At 33.7% G+C, this 16,611-nt stretch overlaps 1 protein-coding gene across 3 annotated transcripts in view; it reads left to right on the top strand.

Moving 5' to 3' along the window:
- The window catches only part of Jarid2 (Jumonji, AT rich interactive domain 2), a 557,336-nt gene that overhangs the window by 113,893 nt on the left and 426,832 nt on the right, over positions 1 to 16,611 (top strand). For all 3 annotated transcript variants that reach the window (XR_016549859.1, XM_090408748.1, XM_090408747.1), the window contains exon 4: positions 1,539 to 1,741. Coding sequence is in view for 2 of the 3 variants with exons in the window: in XM_090408748.1 (XP_090264874.1) it covers positions 1,539 to 1,741 (203 nt within the window). In the remaining variant the exon portion in view is untranslated. The remainder of the gene's footprint in view (positions 1 to 1,538; positions 1,742 to 16,611) is intronic.

Here is a 16,611-nt window from a genome sequence, read left to right as displayed (position 1 = left end):
ATACGACATTGTACTCAAAGAAATCAACTCCTCTTAATGTGTTAGTCCCAGTAGTCTATACCAGCCAGATAACTTGGCTTCACATAAACATAATTAATGCTCTGCCCTAACAGGATGGTTAAATGAAAAATCCATGTTTTTTGAGAAAATGCCATGACATCTCCATATGAGACCATCTAACTCATCTTCAATTGAATAGATCTTCGCATTCTAGAGGATTCAAATGAATGCCTTTGTAAAGGGTATCATTGTTACAGTCTTAGATCAGGTGTCACAAACTGTCTGCCTGTGGGCCAGATGCAGCCCACAAAGGCTTTGTATCCTGCCCGTGACCCGATAAACTTAATAAGTCAAAGTTCCACTCACGGATAAAAGATTCTAGATTAAATGCAATACTTCATATTGCAACATGAAACGAAAAAGCAGATATTGACATGTTAGTACATAGGAAAAGATGTCAGGTTTCAGGATCAAAATCAATTTAAAAAAAGGACTTGTAGATAAAAATCTTTATTTTTGTAAGTCAAAATTATGTATTTAAATAATTTTCTTAAAGTATGAATAAAATGTAATTGAATTTATATTTTATTAACTTGTTATATTTTTAAAATTTTAAAATAAAAATGGTTATGAATGTAAATAGTGGTGTAACTGTTTATATAAGTTGCGCCCGGCAACAAAAGGGCCTTTGTTAGAGTCTTTCTTTTTTTAGTTTATGTTTTGGTTCAGAGAATAATATTGAATATGGACCACATCACATATACATCTAATTGACTGGCCCTTTGCTGTGTTTGAATTTGATCCTTTAGATAGTTAATTTGATAATCTAAATAAAACAGGTTTTTCTACAGAAAAAAAAAAATTGAAAATGATGACTTTATTCTTACAAAAAACTGGTGTGGTATGAAAAAATGAAACTGAACACTGTCATGACGTTAGTTTTTGTTTCATCGGTTTCTAATATTATATAATATTATGATGTATGGAAAGTAAATCCACATGTTTATACACTTGTAATCTGATGAGCTATATAGAAGTTGCAGAGGAGAGAGATAAATAAAGATATAATATAACCCCTTGTTGATTTTGATACGAATTGTGACACGTTTCTAATTGAAATAACAGTAACATGAAATGATGTAATCACTTTGAAAGTACCCTTTGATTATACTTGCAAACAGTAATGTTCAACAAATTACATGTTTGGTTTTTGATGATCATTCTCTTTATTATAAATGATTCATGACTACTTCGTTAACATCCAGAATTGGGTGTCTTATTCAGAAAACTATATCATTCAAACTAATTTGTGTATTGGGAGTCATTTTATCCCCCCTAAAATTTGCAAAAATTATTTAGTTTTGTTGCATTTGTTTTAAAACTTAATTTGTTAACCAAAAATATGACTTCATTCTCCAAGATGTCACCAAGGGTCCTTACCTCTTCCATCTATCTTGTGGAGGCAGAAAGACCTTGGGAACGACTCCAATGGTAATTTTTAAGCTATTCTTAAAAGTAAACGTCCATTTCTATCCCAGGATTATAATAATGGGTTGTTATGGAGGGAAGAAAAGGACTTGAAGAGGGCACTATATGCCTCCCTCCAGGAGAGCAAGCGACTGCGGACGTTGGGAGAAGAGGAACTTAATGGGGACCAGAAGGATGGAGCTGATGGAAGCAGATGTGGATCTTTATCCAGAAGACTAGAAGCAGGAGATAATCAAGATCCAAATCCAAAAAAGTAAGATAAATTTCATTTTAAAAGTTGTTGATTTTAATTGTGTACCAGTAATTAGCTTTTTTTTTTTTTAATGGCACAAAGACATCAATGGTCATACTGCACCAGGACACAGGTTACAGCAGTAGATATGGTAATTGGTTGGTAGGACAGTCACAAACAACCATGCCCTTGGTGGGATTCAAACTGCAGCCTCTTGGCTTGAGAGTAGGGGGGGGGGGTTACCTTGAGTTTTAGAAAATGAGTGCTTAGATATTTTACTTCCTTAAAAACAAGAGTAAAATTTATGTGTGTTCAAATGGCTGAACTTGACACAGTTCGTATTCGGGAATGTCAAGTTCCTTTCTGTTAAAGTATTCTGTAAATGGACTTGATTGTGTGACCTTGCTTTTGAAGTTCCTCATGATTTAGTACTTGTTCCACCTGCAGCCCATATGTATCATACATTTAAAATTTTGGATTTGTCATTAAAAATAAAAATATTTAAACATCTCTACAACACAACCATTATGCTTAATGTTGCTATGGAATTCATGAATTTTACTACCAGAAGTTATTGTTTATGATTATTTTTATATTTAAATATTAAAAAAAAAAAATAATCTAGAGAAACAATGTCTTTTGCCATGCAAAAATGATAATTCTGCCTTTAAGTTGACAGGATACTGACTAAAAATTTATTTGACAATTAGTTTTCTTGCAGACTGAGTTGAGTTAGAATTTTGCCATTAACAGATACCAGTAATAAAAACATATGACATAAAAATGAATTTTACAAACTTTTCATAAGTTATAGTATCCTATACATTCCCAGAGGATATATATTTGCTGAGCATGATCAAATTTCAAATATATATCCTCTGGGAATGTATAGGATACTATGACTTATGAAAAGTTTACATCATTACTTACTGTCAAAAGTTTTCCTTCATATTAGTCTGCTATCTGTAAGGATTCCAATATTGTTATAATTCTTATAATTAAAGGTGCCTCTTACCATGTCAATCCATATAGATCTTGGTCTTCCTCTGGATCTCTTTCCCTGCCTTTCTGGTAACACATGTTTTGTAAGCTTTCCTTCCCATTCTGTTTTAAGTGACTATACCATCTTACATTAGCTCTGTTTACACATTCTTGAATGCTGACAATATAATGTTCCTTCCTGTGGCAGTACTCTCATGACAGTGCGCATCACAAAAATATTTGATATGACAAAGAATTTTACTATGTTTCATAAGTGAAATATTGATATATGTAAGAAAAAAAGGTTGGTGTATGGAAGAGTTTTTATTTACATTTTCTAGTATGTATTCTCATGCGTCATAATCTAAAATATTATTATCATCATCATCATCATCATCAAATTCCTGCCATGTACCCTCAAGGGGTGTACAGGATATGACAGTACTACATGAAAAAATTACATCATTACTAACTTCCTATCTACAATTTTCCTCCAAATCAGCCTGTTACTTGTCAAGACTCCGACATTATCAGATCTTATATTTCTATCGTCTAAGGCACTTTGTACCATATCAATCCACCTATATCTTGGTCTTCCTCTGGGTCGTTTTCCTGCCAACCTGGAAGAGAACACTTGTTTTGCTAATCTTTCCTCTCCCATTCTATTTAAGTGACCATACCATCTGAGATTAGCTCTGCTAACGCATTCCTGGATGCTGACAATGTCAAGTTCTTTCCTAATATCCTCATTTTTAATATGATATTGCCATTGATGCCATCTGTTCACGCCTCTAATCTTTCTCAGGACTCTCATATCTGCGGTCTCCAGTCTTTGGTCAAGTGTTTTACTTCTGACCCAGCTCTCGGATCCATAAGTTAAAATTGGTTTGAACACAGTCTTGTATACAGCTAATTTAGTGTTCCGACTAATTTCTTTCTTATTCCATATGAATTTATTCAATTGACTTCCCACCATACCAGCTTTGCTGATTCTGTTGTCTATTTCTATATTTAGTTTACCATCTTCAGTAAAAATTGTGCCTAAGTAGCTGAAATGTTTTACTTGTTCCACAGGTTCTCCATTCACAACACAGTTGACATTTTCAATGATTCTGCCTATTTTCATTGTCTTTGTCTTTTTATTGCTGACCTTCATACCATATCTATTACAACAGCTATTCAATTTAGTCAGAGAATCTTGCAGACTTGTAGCGGATTTATTTAGAAGTATAACATCATCCGCATAAAGCAAAGAGCTGACATTAACATCTCCAATTTTGATATCAGGTTTAATTCCACATTCCTTCATAATGTGATCCATATAGATAATGAATAACAGAGGGGATAATGTACATCCTTGTCTCACACCAGATTTAACATTAAACCATCTTCCTGTACTTCCTTCAATTCTAACTGCTGACTCACAACTCAAATAAAGACTAAGTATTGCTTGATATAATGCCCCATTGACACCATATAACTGCAGCGTATTGAATAGCTTCTCTCTTGGCACTTTGTCATATGCCTTCTCCAAATCGACAAAACTTAAATACAGATCTTTGTTATATTCCCATGCTTTCTCGACTATTTGTCGTAAAGTGAAGATCTGATCCTGACAGCCTCTATTTGGTCTGAATCCAGCTTGTTCTTCACCAAGCTTTTCTTCCACAATTCTTCTCAACCGTTTCTCAAGTATACTTGCATAGATCTTGCCAGGAACACTCAGTAGGGAAATACCTCTGTAATTCTCACATTCAGTTTTATTTCCCTTTTTATATATGGGTACTATGAGAGCTCTACTCCAATCATCGGGAATTCGTCCCTCTGTCCAGGCTTTCTGAACTATGCAGTGCAGCCACTGTAAGACTCTTATACCACCATACTTCAGCATTTCTGGTCGAATATCATCTACTCCTGCTGCCTTTCCACATTTCAAGCCTTTGATGGCTTTTTCTACTTCAAGTATGGATATGTATTCCTGACTGCATGCCTGGTCAGTGTTTTTTATCACTGTGCTGTCATCACTGCTTGTTTCATTTAGCAGTTTTTCAAAGTAATTACTCCATACTTCAAGGATATCTTTTTCTCCTGTTTTCATTTCACCTTTATCATCTCTAATTCCTTTTACAGCACTCTTTCCTCCATTCCTAAGCTTCTTCAACAACCTCCAGAATATTTTGCCACCTTCTTGATATTTATTTTCTATATTCTTGCCAAAGTCCTCCCATGACTTTTGTTTAGCTAATTTTACACACTGTTTAGCTTTCTTACATTTGTCTCTGTATTCTGTAAGAGTAAAAGCTGACTTATTTGCCAGGAACTTTTGATATGCTTTCTTCTTTTCCTTCACTGCCTCTTTAACTTCCTGTGTCCACCAGGGAGTTCTGATTTTTTTATCCTTGCACACAACCTCACCACATGCCTCTCTGGCAGAATCAATCAATGTTTCCTTCAGAGTTTGCCACTGAATCTCCAAGGTTTGATTTCTGTTCTCAAACTCTTTCATTTTCTTTTCAATAATATTTCTGTATTTTAGTCTACAGTTCACATCTGAGAGCTGCTCAACTTTTATTCGCTTTAAAACTTTCTTACATGTTACTCTTTTCAATATGAAATTCAATTTTATCCTGCTCAAGACTAAATAGTGATCACTTCCAATTTCAAATCCTCTGTACACTCTGGTGTCCTGCACCAGGGAGAAAACATCACTATCAACAATAACATAGTCAATGAGACTTTTCTTATTCCTAGCCTCTTCTCTCCATGTGAATTTGTGCACATTTTTATGTTGGAACATGGTGTTAGTAATAATCAGTCCATGTCCTGAGCAGAAATCCAACAGATATTTGCCATTATTATTAGCTTTGCTCTTTTCTCCAAATTTTCCCAAAATATTTTTGTATGTCTCACAATCATTTCCTACTCTACTATTTAGATCCCCAACAAGGACCAACTTTTCCTTTTTCATTGTGTCCGTTGCTTTTTCTAAAGCCTCAAAAAATTCCTCCACTTCTACCTTAGTAGAACCTTCTGTGGGACCATAGGCACAAATAAGTCTCATTGTCCAGTTCCCCATTCTCATATTTGCCCACATTACTCTACTTGAGACTGACTGCCATTCAAGAAGATTAGCCTCGTATTTTGTGTTGAATACTATGGCTACTCCTTCTTTTCCTTGATTGTCATTGCCTGAATATAACATTTTGTATTTATTGCTCAGAAAGATCTCCCCAGTTTTGGTCTTTTTTGTTTCAGTCACCCCTATTATGTCGATCTGGTACTTATCTAATTCCTCAGCTAGTTCCATTTCTTTGCCATTCAGGCTTCTTACGTTGATAGTACCGATCTTTAACTCTGGTGATGTTGAGTTGGGGTTTGTTTTCAGATTTGTTCCAGTAGCTGACTTTTCGCTGTTCGCCCTGGTTCCCTGGCGAAAACAACGGGGGCCTTGTTTAACCGGGCGACGCCCCAGCCGGCATGAAATTTTGTCATGTTGTACCATCATTTTTTATTTTGGTTTAACCAATAAGAATACAATTTGGTCGGCTAAATCCCAAATTGCCAGCCCATCCTCGTTCGTTCAGTATCAAAGTAGATACCCAACAGGGTGCACCACGAGAAGGTGAGGATTGGACATTAGGTCAGAAGCCCTGGTCGGTTCTCCGCATTCCTTTAAAGGCTATGTGGAGGTCTCCTCTCAGTTATACAGCTTTGACCCTTAAGCACCCCTTAATAAAATATTATAATATAATAAAATTGTAATATAATAAAATATTATTATATTACAATAAATAATAGACATTGATAATCTAAAATAGTTATCAGATATAAATACAGTAGATGCTGCTTATTGTGATCACTTTGGGACAGTCACTTTTCGATAACAATAACCGGCTGATAACATTAAGCTAAGGATATAAAAAATTGCATCATTTATTTCAATTTATTGTTATGAACATTACTTAATTTAATTTATTGTAATAAACAACTTTTTAGTAAGGAACAACAGAAAATTTATTTTAAACTTATTTATTGTTGTCTGTCTTGTCTTTGAATATAGTAGTTCATGAATAAATTGCTCATACTCATAATGCCTTTCGAAGTTTGTCACTCTATGTTGCACATCGCGACAAAATATTTGTAGAGCTTCTTGAATCTAGTCATTGGTTGGAGGAGCTTCTAAAATTTGTTCTTCTTATACTTGTATTAGGTTCACTTTCTTCTACTAGCTTAAGTTCTCATCGGAAGTGGTTTGACATATTTCTGACGCTGTCATTGTAGCTACCACTTCAACATTGTTATCAATATCCAACCAATTTTCAAATTCTTCTTTTGACATACCATCTGGGGTTTTATCAAAAATTTCATTTGTAAGATATTCAAATTCTTCGGAAAAGGAGTTTCAGAATTTTTCTCTAAAAATCCACCTTTTTGGAAGCAGTCTTCTCTGAGACTTGCTTCCACAAGCATTGCTACCAAATGCAATGCATCAAGAAAGGAATCTTTTTTGCAGTTGCACTTACATCAGATTAGTCTTTTATATAATCAAGTTCTGCTATAATTCTCACGCAAACTTCCCTGATAATAAGCTTTAAAAGCACATGTAATGACTTGGTCACTTGGTTGAATTAACGATGTAGTGTTCGAAGGCAAGAAAATTACTTTGATGTTCTTTAATAATAAATTGTTTTTTGTGTGCAGTGCAGTTGTCTACTAACAAGACAATTTTTTGTTTTAAGATCCCACTTAACTAACCAATTGTTGAAAATGTCATTAGTCATCCCAAGCATTTGCACTAGAATAGTAGTCAACTGGCAAACTTTTGACACCTTTAAAATGCCAAGGATTTTGGGTATCTACTTGGATACTGAACGGACGAGGATGGGCTGGCAATTTGGGATTTAGCCGACCAAATTGTATTCATTGGTTAAACCAAAATATAGAATGATGGTACAACATGACAAAATTTCATGCCAGCTGGGGCGTCGCCCGGTTAAACAAGGCCCCCGTTGTTTTCGCCAGGGAACCAGGCCAAACAGCGAAAACTCAGTTACTGGAACAAATCTGAAAATAAACCTCAACTCAACATCACCAGAGTTAAAGATTGGTACTATCAACGTAAGAAGCCTGAATGGCAAAGAAATGGAGCTAGCTGAGGAATTAGATAAGTACCAGATCGACATAATAGGGGTGACTGAAACAAAAAAGACCCAAACTGGTGAGATCGTTCTGAGCAATAAATGCAAAATGTTTTATTCAGGCAATGACAATCAAGGAAAAGAAGGAGTAGCCATAGTATTCAACACAAAACACGAGGCTAACCTTCTTGAATGGCAGTCAGTCTCAAGTAGAGTAATGTGGGCAAATATGAGAATGGGGAACTGGACAATGAGATTTATTTGTACCTATGGTCCCACAGAAGGTTCTACTAAGGTAGAAATGGAGGAATTTTACAAATTCACATGGAGAGAAGAGGCTAGGAATAAGAAAAGTCTCATTCACTATGTTATTGTTGATAGTGATGTTTTCTCCCTGGTGCAGGACACCAGAGTGTACAGAGGATTTGAAATTGGAAGTGATCACTATTTAGTCTTGAGCAGGATAAAATTGAATTTCACATTGAAAAGAATAACATGTAAGAAAGTTTTAAAGCTAATAAAAGTTGAGCAGCTCTCAGATATGAACTGGACTAGACTAAAATACACAAAGATTATTGAAGAAAAAATGAAAGAGTTTGAGAACAGGAATCAAACCTTGGAGATTCAGTGGCAAACTCTGAAGAAAACATTGATTGATTCTGCCAGAGAGGCGTGTGGTGAGGTTGTTTGTAAGGATAAAATAATCAGAACTCCCTGGTGGACACAGGAAGTTAAAGAGGCAGTGAAGGAAAAGGAGAAAGCATACCAAAAGTTCCTGTCAAATAAGTCAGCTTGTGCTCTTAGAGAATATAGAGACAAATGCAAGAATGCTAAATACTGTGTAAAACTAGCTAAACAAAAGTCATGCGAGAACTTTGGCAAGAATATAGAAAATAAATATCAAGAAGGTGGCAAAATATTCTGGAGGTTGTTGAAGAAGCCTAAGAATGGAGGAAAGAGTGCTGTAAAAGGAATTGGAGATGATAAAGGCGACATGAAAACAGGAGAAAAAGATATCCTTGAAGTATGGAGTAATTACTTTGAAAAACTGCTAAATGAAACAGCAGAGGTGACCGCACAGTGGTAAAAAACACTGACCAGGCATGCAGTCAGGAATACATATCCATACTTGACATAGAAAAACAGAGGTATTTCCCTAATGAGTGTTCCTGGCAAGATCTATGCAAGTATACTTGAGAAACGGTTGAGAAGAATTGTGGAAGAAAAGCTTGATGAAGAACAAGCTGGATTCAGGCCATATAGAGGCTGTTAGCATCAGATCTTCACTTTACGACAAATTGTTGAGAAAGCATGGGAATATAACAAAGATCTGTATTTAAGTTTCGTCGATTTGGAAAAGGCATATGACAAGGTGCCAAGAGAGAAGCTATTCAATACGCTGCAGTTATATGGTGTCAATGGGGCATTATATCAAGCAATACTTAGTCTTTATTTGAGTTGTAAGTCAGCAGTTAGAATTGAAGGAAGTACAGGAAGGTGGCCTAATGTTAAATCTGGTGTGAGACAAGGATATACATTATCCCCCTCTGTTATTCATTATCTATATGGATCACATTATGAAGGAAAGTGGTGTTAAACATGATATCAAAATTGGAGATATTAATGTCAGCTCTTTGCTTTATGCGGATGATGTTATACTTCTAAATAAATCTGCTACAAGTCTGCAAGATTCTCTGACTAAATTGAATAGCTGTTGTAATAGATATGGTATAAATGTCAGCAATAAAAAGACAAAGACAATGAAAATAGGCAGAATCACTGAAAATGTCAACAGTGTTGTGAATGGAGAACCTGTGGAACAAGTCAAACATTTCAGCTATTTAGGCATGATTTTTACTGAAGATGGTAAATTAAATATAGAAATAGACAACAGAATCAGCAAAGCTGGTATGGTGAGAAGTCAATTGAATAAATTCATATGGAATAAGAGAGAAATAAGTCGGAACACTAAATTAGCTGTATACAAGACTGTGTTCAAACCAATTTTAACTTGTGGATCTGAGAGCTGGGTCAGAAGTAAAACACTTGACCAAAGACTAGAGACCACGGATATGAGAGTCTTGAGAAAGATTATAGGCATGAACAGATGGCATCAATGGCAATATCATATTAAAAAAGGATATTAGGAAAGAACTTGACATTGTCAGCATTCAGGAATGCGTTACGGAGCTAATCTCAGGTGGTATGGTCACTTAAACAGAATGGGCGAGGAAAGATTAGCAAAACAAGTGTTCTCTGCCAGGTTGGCAGGAAAACGACCCAGAGGAAGACCAAGATATAGGTGGATTGATACGGTACAAAGTGCCTTAGACGATAGAAATATAAGATCTGATAATGTTGGAGTCTTGACAAGTAAGAGACTGATTTGGAGGAAAATTGTAGATAGGAAATTAATAATGATGTAATTTTTTTCATGTAGTACTATCATATCCTGTACATCCCTTGAGGGTACATGGCAGGAATTCAGTGATGATGATGATTGATGGATTTTTACTTTTTCCAATCACTAAGAGCTCTCATTTCTCACCTTTCATATTAGCACAACAAAGAACTCTCATCCTCTCTTTTGAAGATTTAAATCCTTTCGTGCTTTCATTTTTAAACAAATAAATGTGCCTCAGGCATTGCATGAAAATAGAGTCCTGTTTCACCTGCATTGTAAATATTCTTGGGAGAATATTCAGCAATAATTTTTGGCCACTCAGTCTTAATCCACACATCAGCTGATAAAAAATCAGCACTTTTTGTCAGCTTTTTTCTTCACCATGAATATGCTTGTACACAATATTCTCTCACTTTTTCCACCTGTTAAATCATCCATCAGTTGCAGTGAAATTTTCTTTGCCCATTGTTTTTGCAAGTTCTGCTTTTTGATGCATGAAAGGCCGATTAATCAAAGCATTCGACTTAAGTATCCTTATCAGATTGGGCACTCTCTTCCAATCCATGTTCTCATTAGTACGAGCTGAAATTTCAATGTTTGATTCTGTTTGTCCAGCTATGTACAGCCACACTATGCTGACTCATTTTGGGCAACTTATCATAGCACTCCAAAATTCTTTGCTTTTCTTGAAAAGATAAATCTTTAGGTTTTTTACTTCTGCCATAATGCTAAGGGCTGTTTTAATGAGCATGAAAATAAACTCGAAAAATCACAATTCGACTGTATTTATACCTCCTGCATTTGCCTGGAAGATTTAAGATTTACAGAAGAATAAGATTAAAGTAAGATTAACAAAAAAAAAAAATTCAAATTTTCTCCTGATTTACTCTTAAAGTTCTTAATTCTGAGATGCAAAAGGCTCAACATTCGAGGATTTTGATAACAATAACCGGAACTTTGAGTATAATTACACTGACCATATTTTTTTGGAGAAAATAAAGGACAAATCAGAAATTGTTTCATAAAAAAAAAGCAAGTTGCGTTTATTTGTTTCACTAAAACTAAAAAGCTTTATAACATTAATTATAAAATATAAGCATATACATAGCATTTTAAACAATATTATTACTTAAAAAAATTTAATTTTGATCTTTTCACAAGAATGAACTTTTTTTTTTAATGAATCAGGTTTGTGTTTTAAAAATTTATAAAACTATACAATTCATGTCAAATTTGCATTTGGTATAATTGTATGCTTTCAATGTTTTGAGTTTTAATTGGTTTTTTTCATTGGTCCACATATTATTCACTAATGAAAATACTTGTTCAATGGGGACATTAGATCCACGGAGACATAAGCAAAATTCAACGATTTTTAAAGTTTTTAAAAGATATGTGTTTATCTGTGAAATATTTAAAAATTTCAACCCATCTCTGTTAGCAGGACTCGTCATTTTGTCGGCATTCTTCAATCTTTTTACTGGTGATATAACTTTTAATACATGAAACTTCATCAACTAGTTTGTCGGCGTTTATATTTAAGTTGCAGCGACTGGAAATGAGCAAAACGCTTTCCTCGATCTTCGCCCACAGAGGGATTTCTCGTAGTAGGACCCATTCAAATACTTCTATTTCCACGAAAGAGCTGTCCCAGTTATTTAAATAATCAATGTAGGTTTGGTAAAATTTATGAATTGCATCTTTAAATATGTTGGCATCAATATTCAATTTGCTATTTCAATTCATAAAATAAAGGACAAAATGGCCATATAAGAAAAAAAAAAATCTAAAGGACAGAGCAGTGAAATAAAGGACGTATGGCCATAATTATAATAGACAGATTATTTTTAATTCATTTTAAATGGTGTGTTTTGGACCAGACTGATTTTGATAACAATAGCTGTTTGATAATATTATCTGTGATTACAATAAGCGGATTCTACTCTATACAGGTTTAATATATGATGTAATATTTTAAATATAATTAAAAAAGGAAAAAATATATTTTAAATCATAGAAGTCTTAGACGGGGTATGAAGCATTTTAGCACTTGAGCATTGTGGGCATGCTAAAGGTTGCAAACTAAAGACAATAGATTTGAAACCACTTCAGTCTTTCAATTTTCAAGGTGGCAGTTTCATACTAGGTAATGAAAATCATCTATAGCCTGTGGACTTTTCAAAACTATCCAAGCCAGTGTTGAATTGAAACCAAAATCCTATAATCTGTAAAACAGACTATAGGATTTGGGTTTCATTGCACCAAATTATATCATTTCCTGATAGTACTATGCTGGTACATTTACATTATTACCTGGGCTCCAGAAATCCACTTGCTACAGACAAGTTATCAGAGATAAGTGTCAAGTGAATTTTCAGCCTTGTTCTTGAATGCATTCAAAATATATTAATATTTTTATTTATTTATTTATTTTTATTTCTTTTGCAGAATTTTGTACTTTTATTTATTTTTTTATTCATTTTAAAGCACTATCTCATTCGCTGTCAAGTTATTTGATCACATGTGACTACCAATGAATTTATTAAAGAAGATTTATTTCCAACTCTGAAAATTAAACTTTTGGATCTGAAATCATTAATTTGAACCCACAGTGTTCCTCTTTAAAGAATCACAAAAATGCTTTCAGTTTTAGTTTGTCTGTTTGCTCTAAAAGCCATATATTTCTTCCATCGTTCTATAAGTTTCAGAACTTTATTTTGTTTTTTATATGAAAGATTACAAAAAACAGTCATTAAATGCTTTTTCCCAATCATCATTGTCATAACATAACAAATGATAACTTTTGAAATTTTTTTAACATCAGTATTATGCATTCTGGTTTTTGTTTCAGTCATAAAATGAGTAAAATGAGTTCCCAATTAAGTGTTATCATTATCGTACTTTACTTGAAGACAATAAATCTAATGCATTTCAAACAAAACAAGAAAATTTTCCTATCATGAATAGATTTAAATTAAATTACAGTGATCACTTCCAATAAATAAATTATTTAATCAAATTAGGGCATTCATTCAGTTCAATATTAACCTTAAATGTATACACAGCCATATGTAATAAACACTATTATTTTTCAAAAAAAAAAAAAAATGGGCTTTTCTCAGAATATAATTTCATTAACGAAAGAAACCAGTAATTATAATGACAAAAATTAAAATTGGCACGATTTGATTAAATACTGTAGTATATCTATACATCTTATTCTTTCAACATCAGTTTCCTGATATGTATCCCAAAGGGGTGTTCAAGTTACTATGACCACACTACATGATTAAGTTTACATTATTGCTGACCTTCTAACAATTTTACTCCAAATCAGTGTGTTATATCTAACATTTTGTGCTTCTAAGCCACTTCTGACTGAATCAATCCACCTTGGTCTTCCTCTAGGTCTCTTTCCTGGCATCTTGGCATCAAACATTTGTTTTGCTAAACTTTGCTCATCATTTAAGCGGACATACCACCTTAGATTAGTTTTGCTGACACATTCTTGAATGCTAATAATGTCAAGTTCCTTTCTAATATCTTAATTATTAATATGATTTTGCCATTGATGCCATCGGTTTACTCTTCTGATTTTTCTCAGAACCCTCACTCATATCTGTGATCTCTAGTCTTTGATCAAGTGCTTTATTTCTAACTCAACTCTCAGGTCCAGAACTTGCAAATTGTCGTTGTGTTTTGGCTAAATTCTCTCTTATTTCATATACATTTATTCAGCTGGCTACCCACCTTGCCATTTATACTTATTCTGTTGACCATTTCCAGATTTAACCAGCCATATTTACTATGCAATAAATCAGCAATAAAAAGACCAAAACAATGAAAATAGGCAGGAGAACAGAAAAATTCAGCTGCATTCTGAATGGAGATTCTATAGAACAAGTAAAATATTTCAGCCATCTCTGCTAAATAGCTGAAATATTTTACTTGTTCTATAGAATCTCCATTCAGAATGCAGCTAAATTTTTCTGTTCTCCTGCCTATTTTCATTGTTTTGGTCTTTTTATTGCTGATTTTTGTGCCAAATTTGTTACAGCTGTTATTCCATTTAGTTAGAGAATCCTGGAAACTTTCACTATACATGTTTAAGAGTACAACATCATCTGCATAAAGCATACTACTAAGTTTGGCATCTCCAATTTTAATATCAGGCCCAATGCCACTTTTTTTTCATAATGTGAACCATATAGATGATGAATCAGAGTGGAGATAATGTGCATCCTTGTCTTACCCTTGATTTTACATCAATTTGTCTTCCTGTATTTCCTTCAATTCTAACTGCTGACTGACAACTTAAATATAGACCATGTATTTCTCTGTATGATGTTCCATTCACCTTATACAATCAAAGTGGTTTAAAATCTTTTCTCTTTGCACCTTGTCATCATATACCTTTTCCAAATCTACAAAACTTAAGTGCAGAGCCTTGTCATATTTCCATGATTTCTCAATTATTTGTCTTAAAGTGAAAATCTGATCTTGACAACCTCTATTTGGCCTAGACCCTTCTTGTTTTCCTCAAAGTTTCCCTTCCACACTCTTTCTCAACCTTTTGTATGCTTGCACAAATCTTACCTAGAACCCTTAATAAAGAAATTCCTCTGTAATTCTCACATTCAACTCTATTCCATTTTTTATTTATGAGAGCTCTACTCCCATCATCAGGAATTCTACCTTCTGACCAGGTCTTCTGAATTATGCAGTGTAGCCACTGCAAAACTTTTATGCTTCCATACTTAAGGATTTCTGGTCAAATATCATATACTCTAGCTGTCTTCTTTCCACATTTCAAGTTTTTGACAGCTTTTTCTACCTTGAGTATTGATATGTATTCCTCTTGAAAATTTTCTTGTACAGTTCTGTCACTGCTTGGTTCGTTCATCAAGTAATTACTCCAGACATCTAGGATATCCTTATCTTCAGTCTTCATGTTATCTTTTATTCCTTTTATGGTACTCTTTCCTCCCTTTCTAAGCTTCTTCAATAGCCTCCAGAACATTTTACCACTTTCTTGATATTTATTTTCTATATTTTTGCTGAAGTCTTCCCATGACTTTTGCATATATCTTAACTCTCTTACATTTTTCTCTGTATTCTTTTAGGGCATCAGCTGTCTTATTTGCTAGGAACTTTTGGTATGCTTTCTTCTTTTCCAAGACTGCTTCCTTTACTTCTTGTATTCACCATGGTGTTCTTGTTTTTCTATTCTTGCAGACAAATTTACCAGATAACTGCATAGCTGAATCAGTGTCTTCTTTAGAGTTCAAACTTTGCTCACATAACTCTACCTGAAACTGCCTTCCAATCAAGAAGTTTATCTTGGTATTGAATGATATCACTACTTCTTCCTTTCCTTGATCAATATTGCCTGAAAATAATATTCTCTACTTATTTTTTAAATAAGATTCTTCCAACACCTTTACTCCCTAAATAGGTGTGTAATTATAATATAGTATTATCCTAAGCTTATTGTAATTAAATACTTGAACATTTTACATAATAAAATGCATACATTTACATAATTTAATACTGTTATTTAAAAAACATCTTGCAAAGACAAGTCAAAAAATGTGTGTCAAAAGTTGAGTCTGGCTTCACAGTAAGTGCTATCTACTTTCTTATGTTTTTGTGAATTTTATTTTGTCTTCATAACACTTAGTTTTTTTAAAACATCACCTATAACAGTATTTATGTAAAGCACATTGATACCTTGGGCAAGTAAAATATTTATGTGGCTATTAAATTTATGTTGTATTTCTGGAGCCCCTGATTATTATTATATTTGGTGTTGTTTATCAAATCAAGTTGTTGGTAGGTTTGGTTAATCAAGCCAAGAAAAATCCTAGAAAGTTCTTTTGATATGTAGAATGGAGAAGTAAAAATGATTTGATGTTATTCAATGAAAATGATAAATCAGTTGGTAGAGGGTTTTGATGTCACATCAGATTATCTCAGTATTCCAATGTGTAAATTGCCATGCATTATAGGAAAAGTCACTACCTAGACTGGTTTGAAACTTTATTGAATAATCATCGTCAGCAGGAGCTAGACTTGATACTGAGTGCTGAATCAATGCTTTATAAGAAATTATATTCTTGTTTTTATTCTTTACCCAGGCAAGAGCAAACAAAAGTTTGCACATGAAATATCTTCATGAATAGGCTAGTTATGTATAAAAACTGCTATTGAGTTTGCATCGTGTTGTCTAATAATGGAATAAACATAAATTACTATATTCTTTTTTGCATATTTATGCTCTCTTGTATATATTCCTTTACTGCTACACGTGTTAATTTTTTACCTTTCCTGTAATTGCCGAGCACTTTTCTAGTTCCTGACTCCTGTGT

This window comes from Typopeltis vanoorti, chromosome 18 (genome assembly GCF_054136105.1).
Source record: "Typopeltis vanoorti isolate ZY-2024b chromosome 18, IOZ_Tvanoo_1.0, whole genome shotgun sequence".
Lineage (NCBI taxonomy): Eukaryota > Metazoa > Arthropoda > Arachnida > Uropygi > Thelyphonidae > Typopeltis > Typopeltis vanoorti.
The sequence above is the reverse complement of the archived record's forward strand: the minus strand, read 5'-3'. Positions and strand labels throughout refer to the sequence as shown.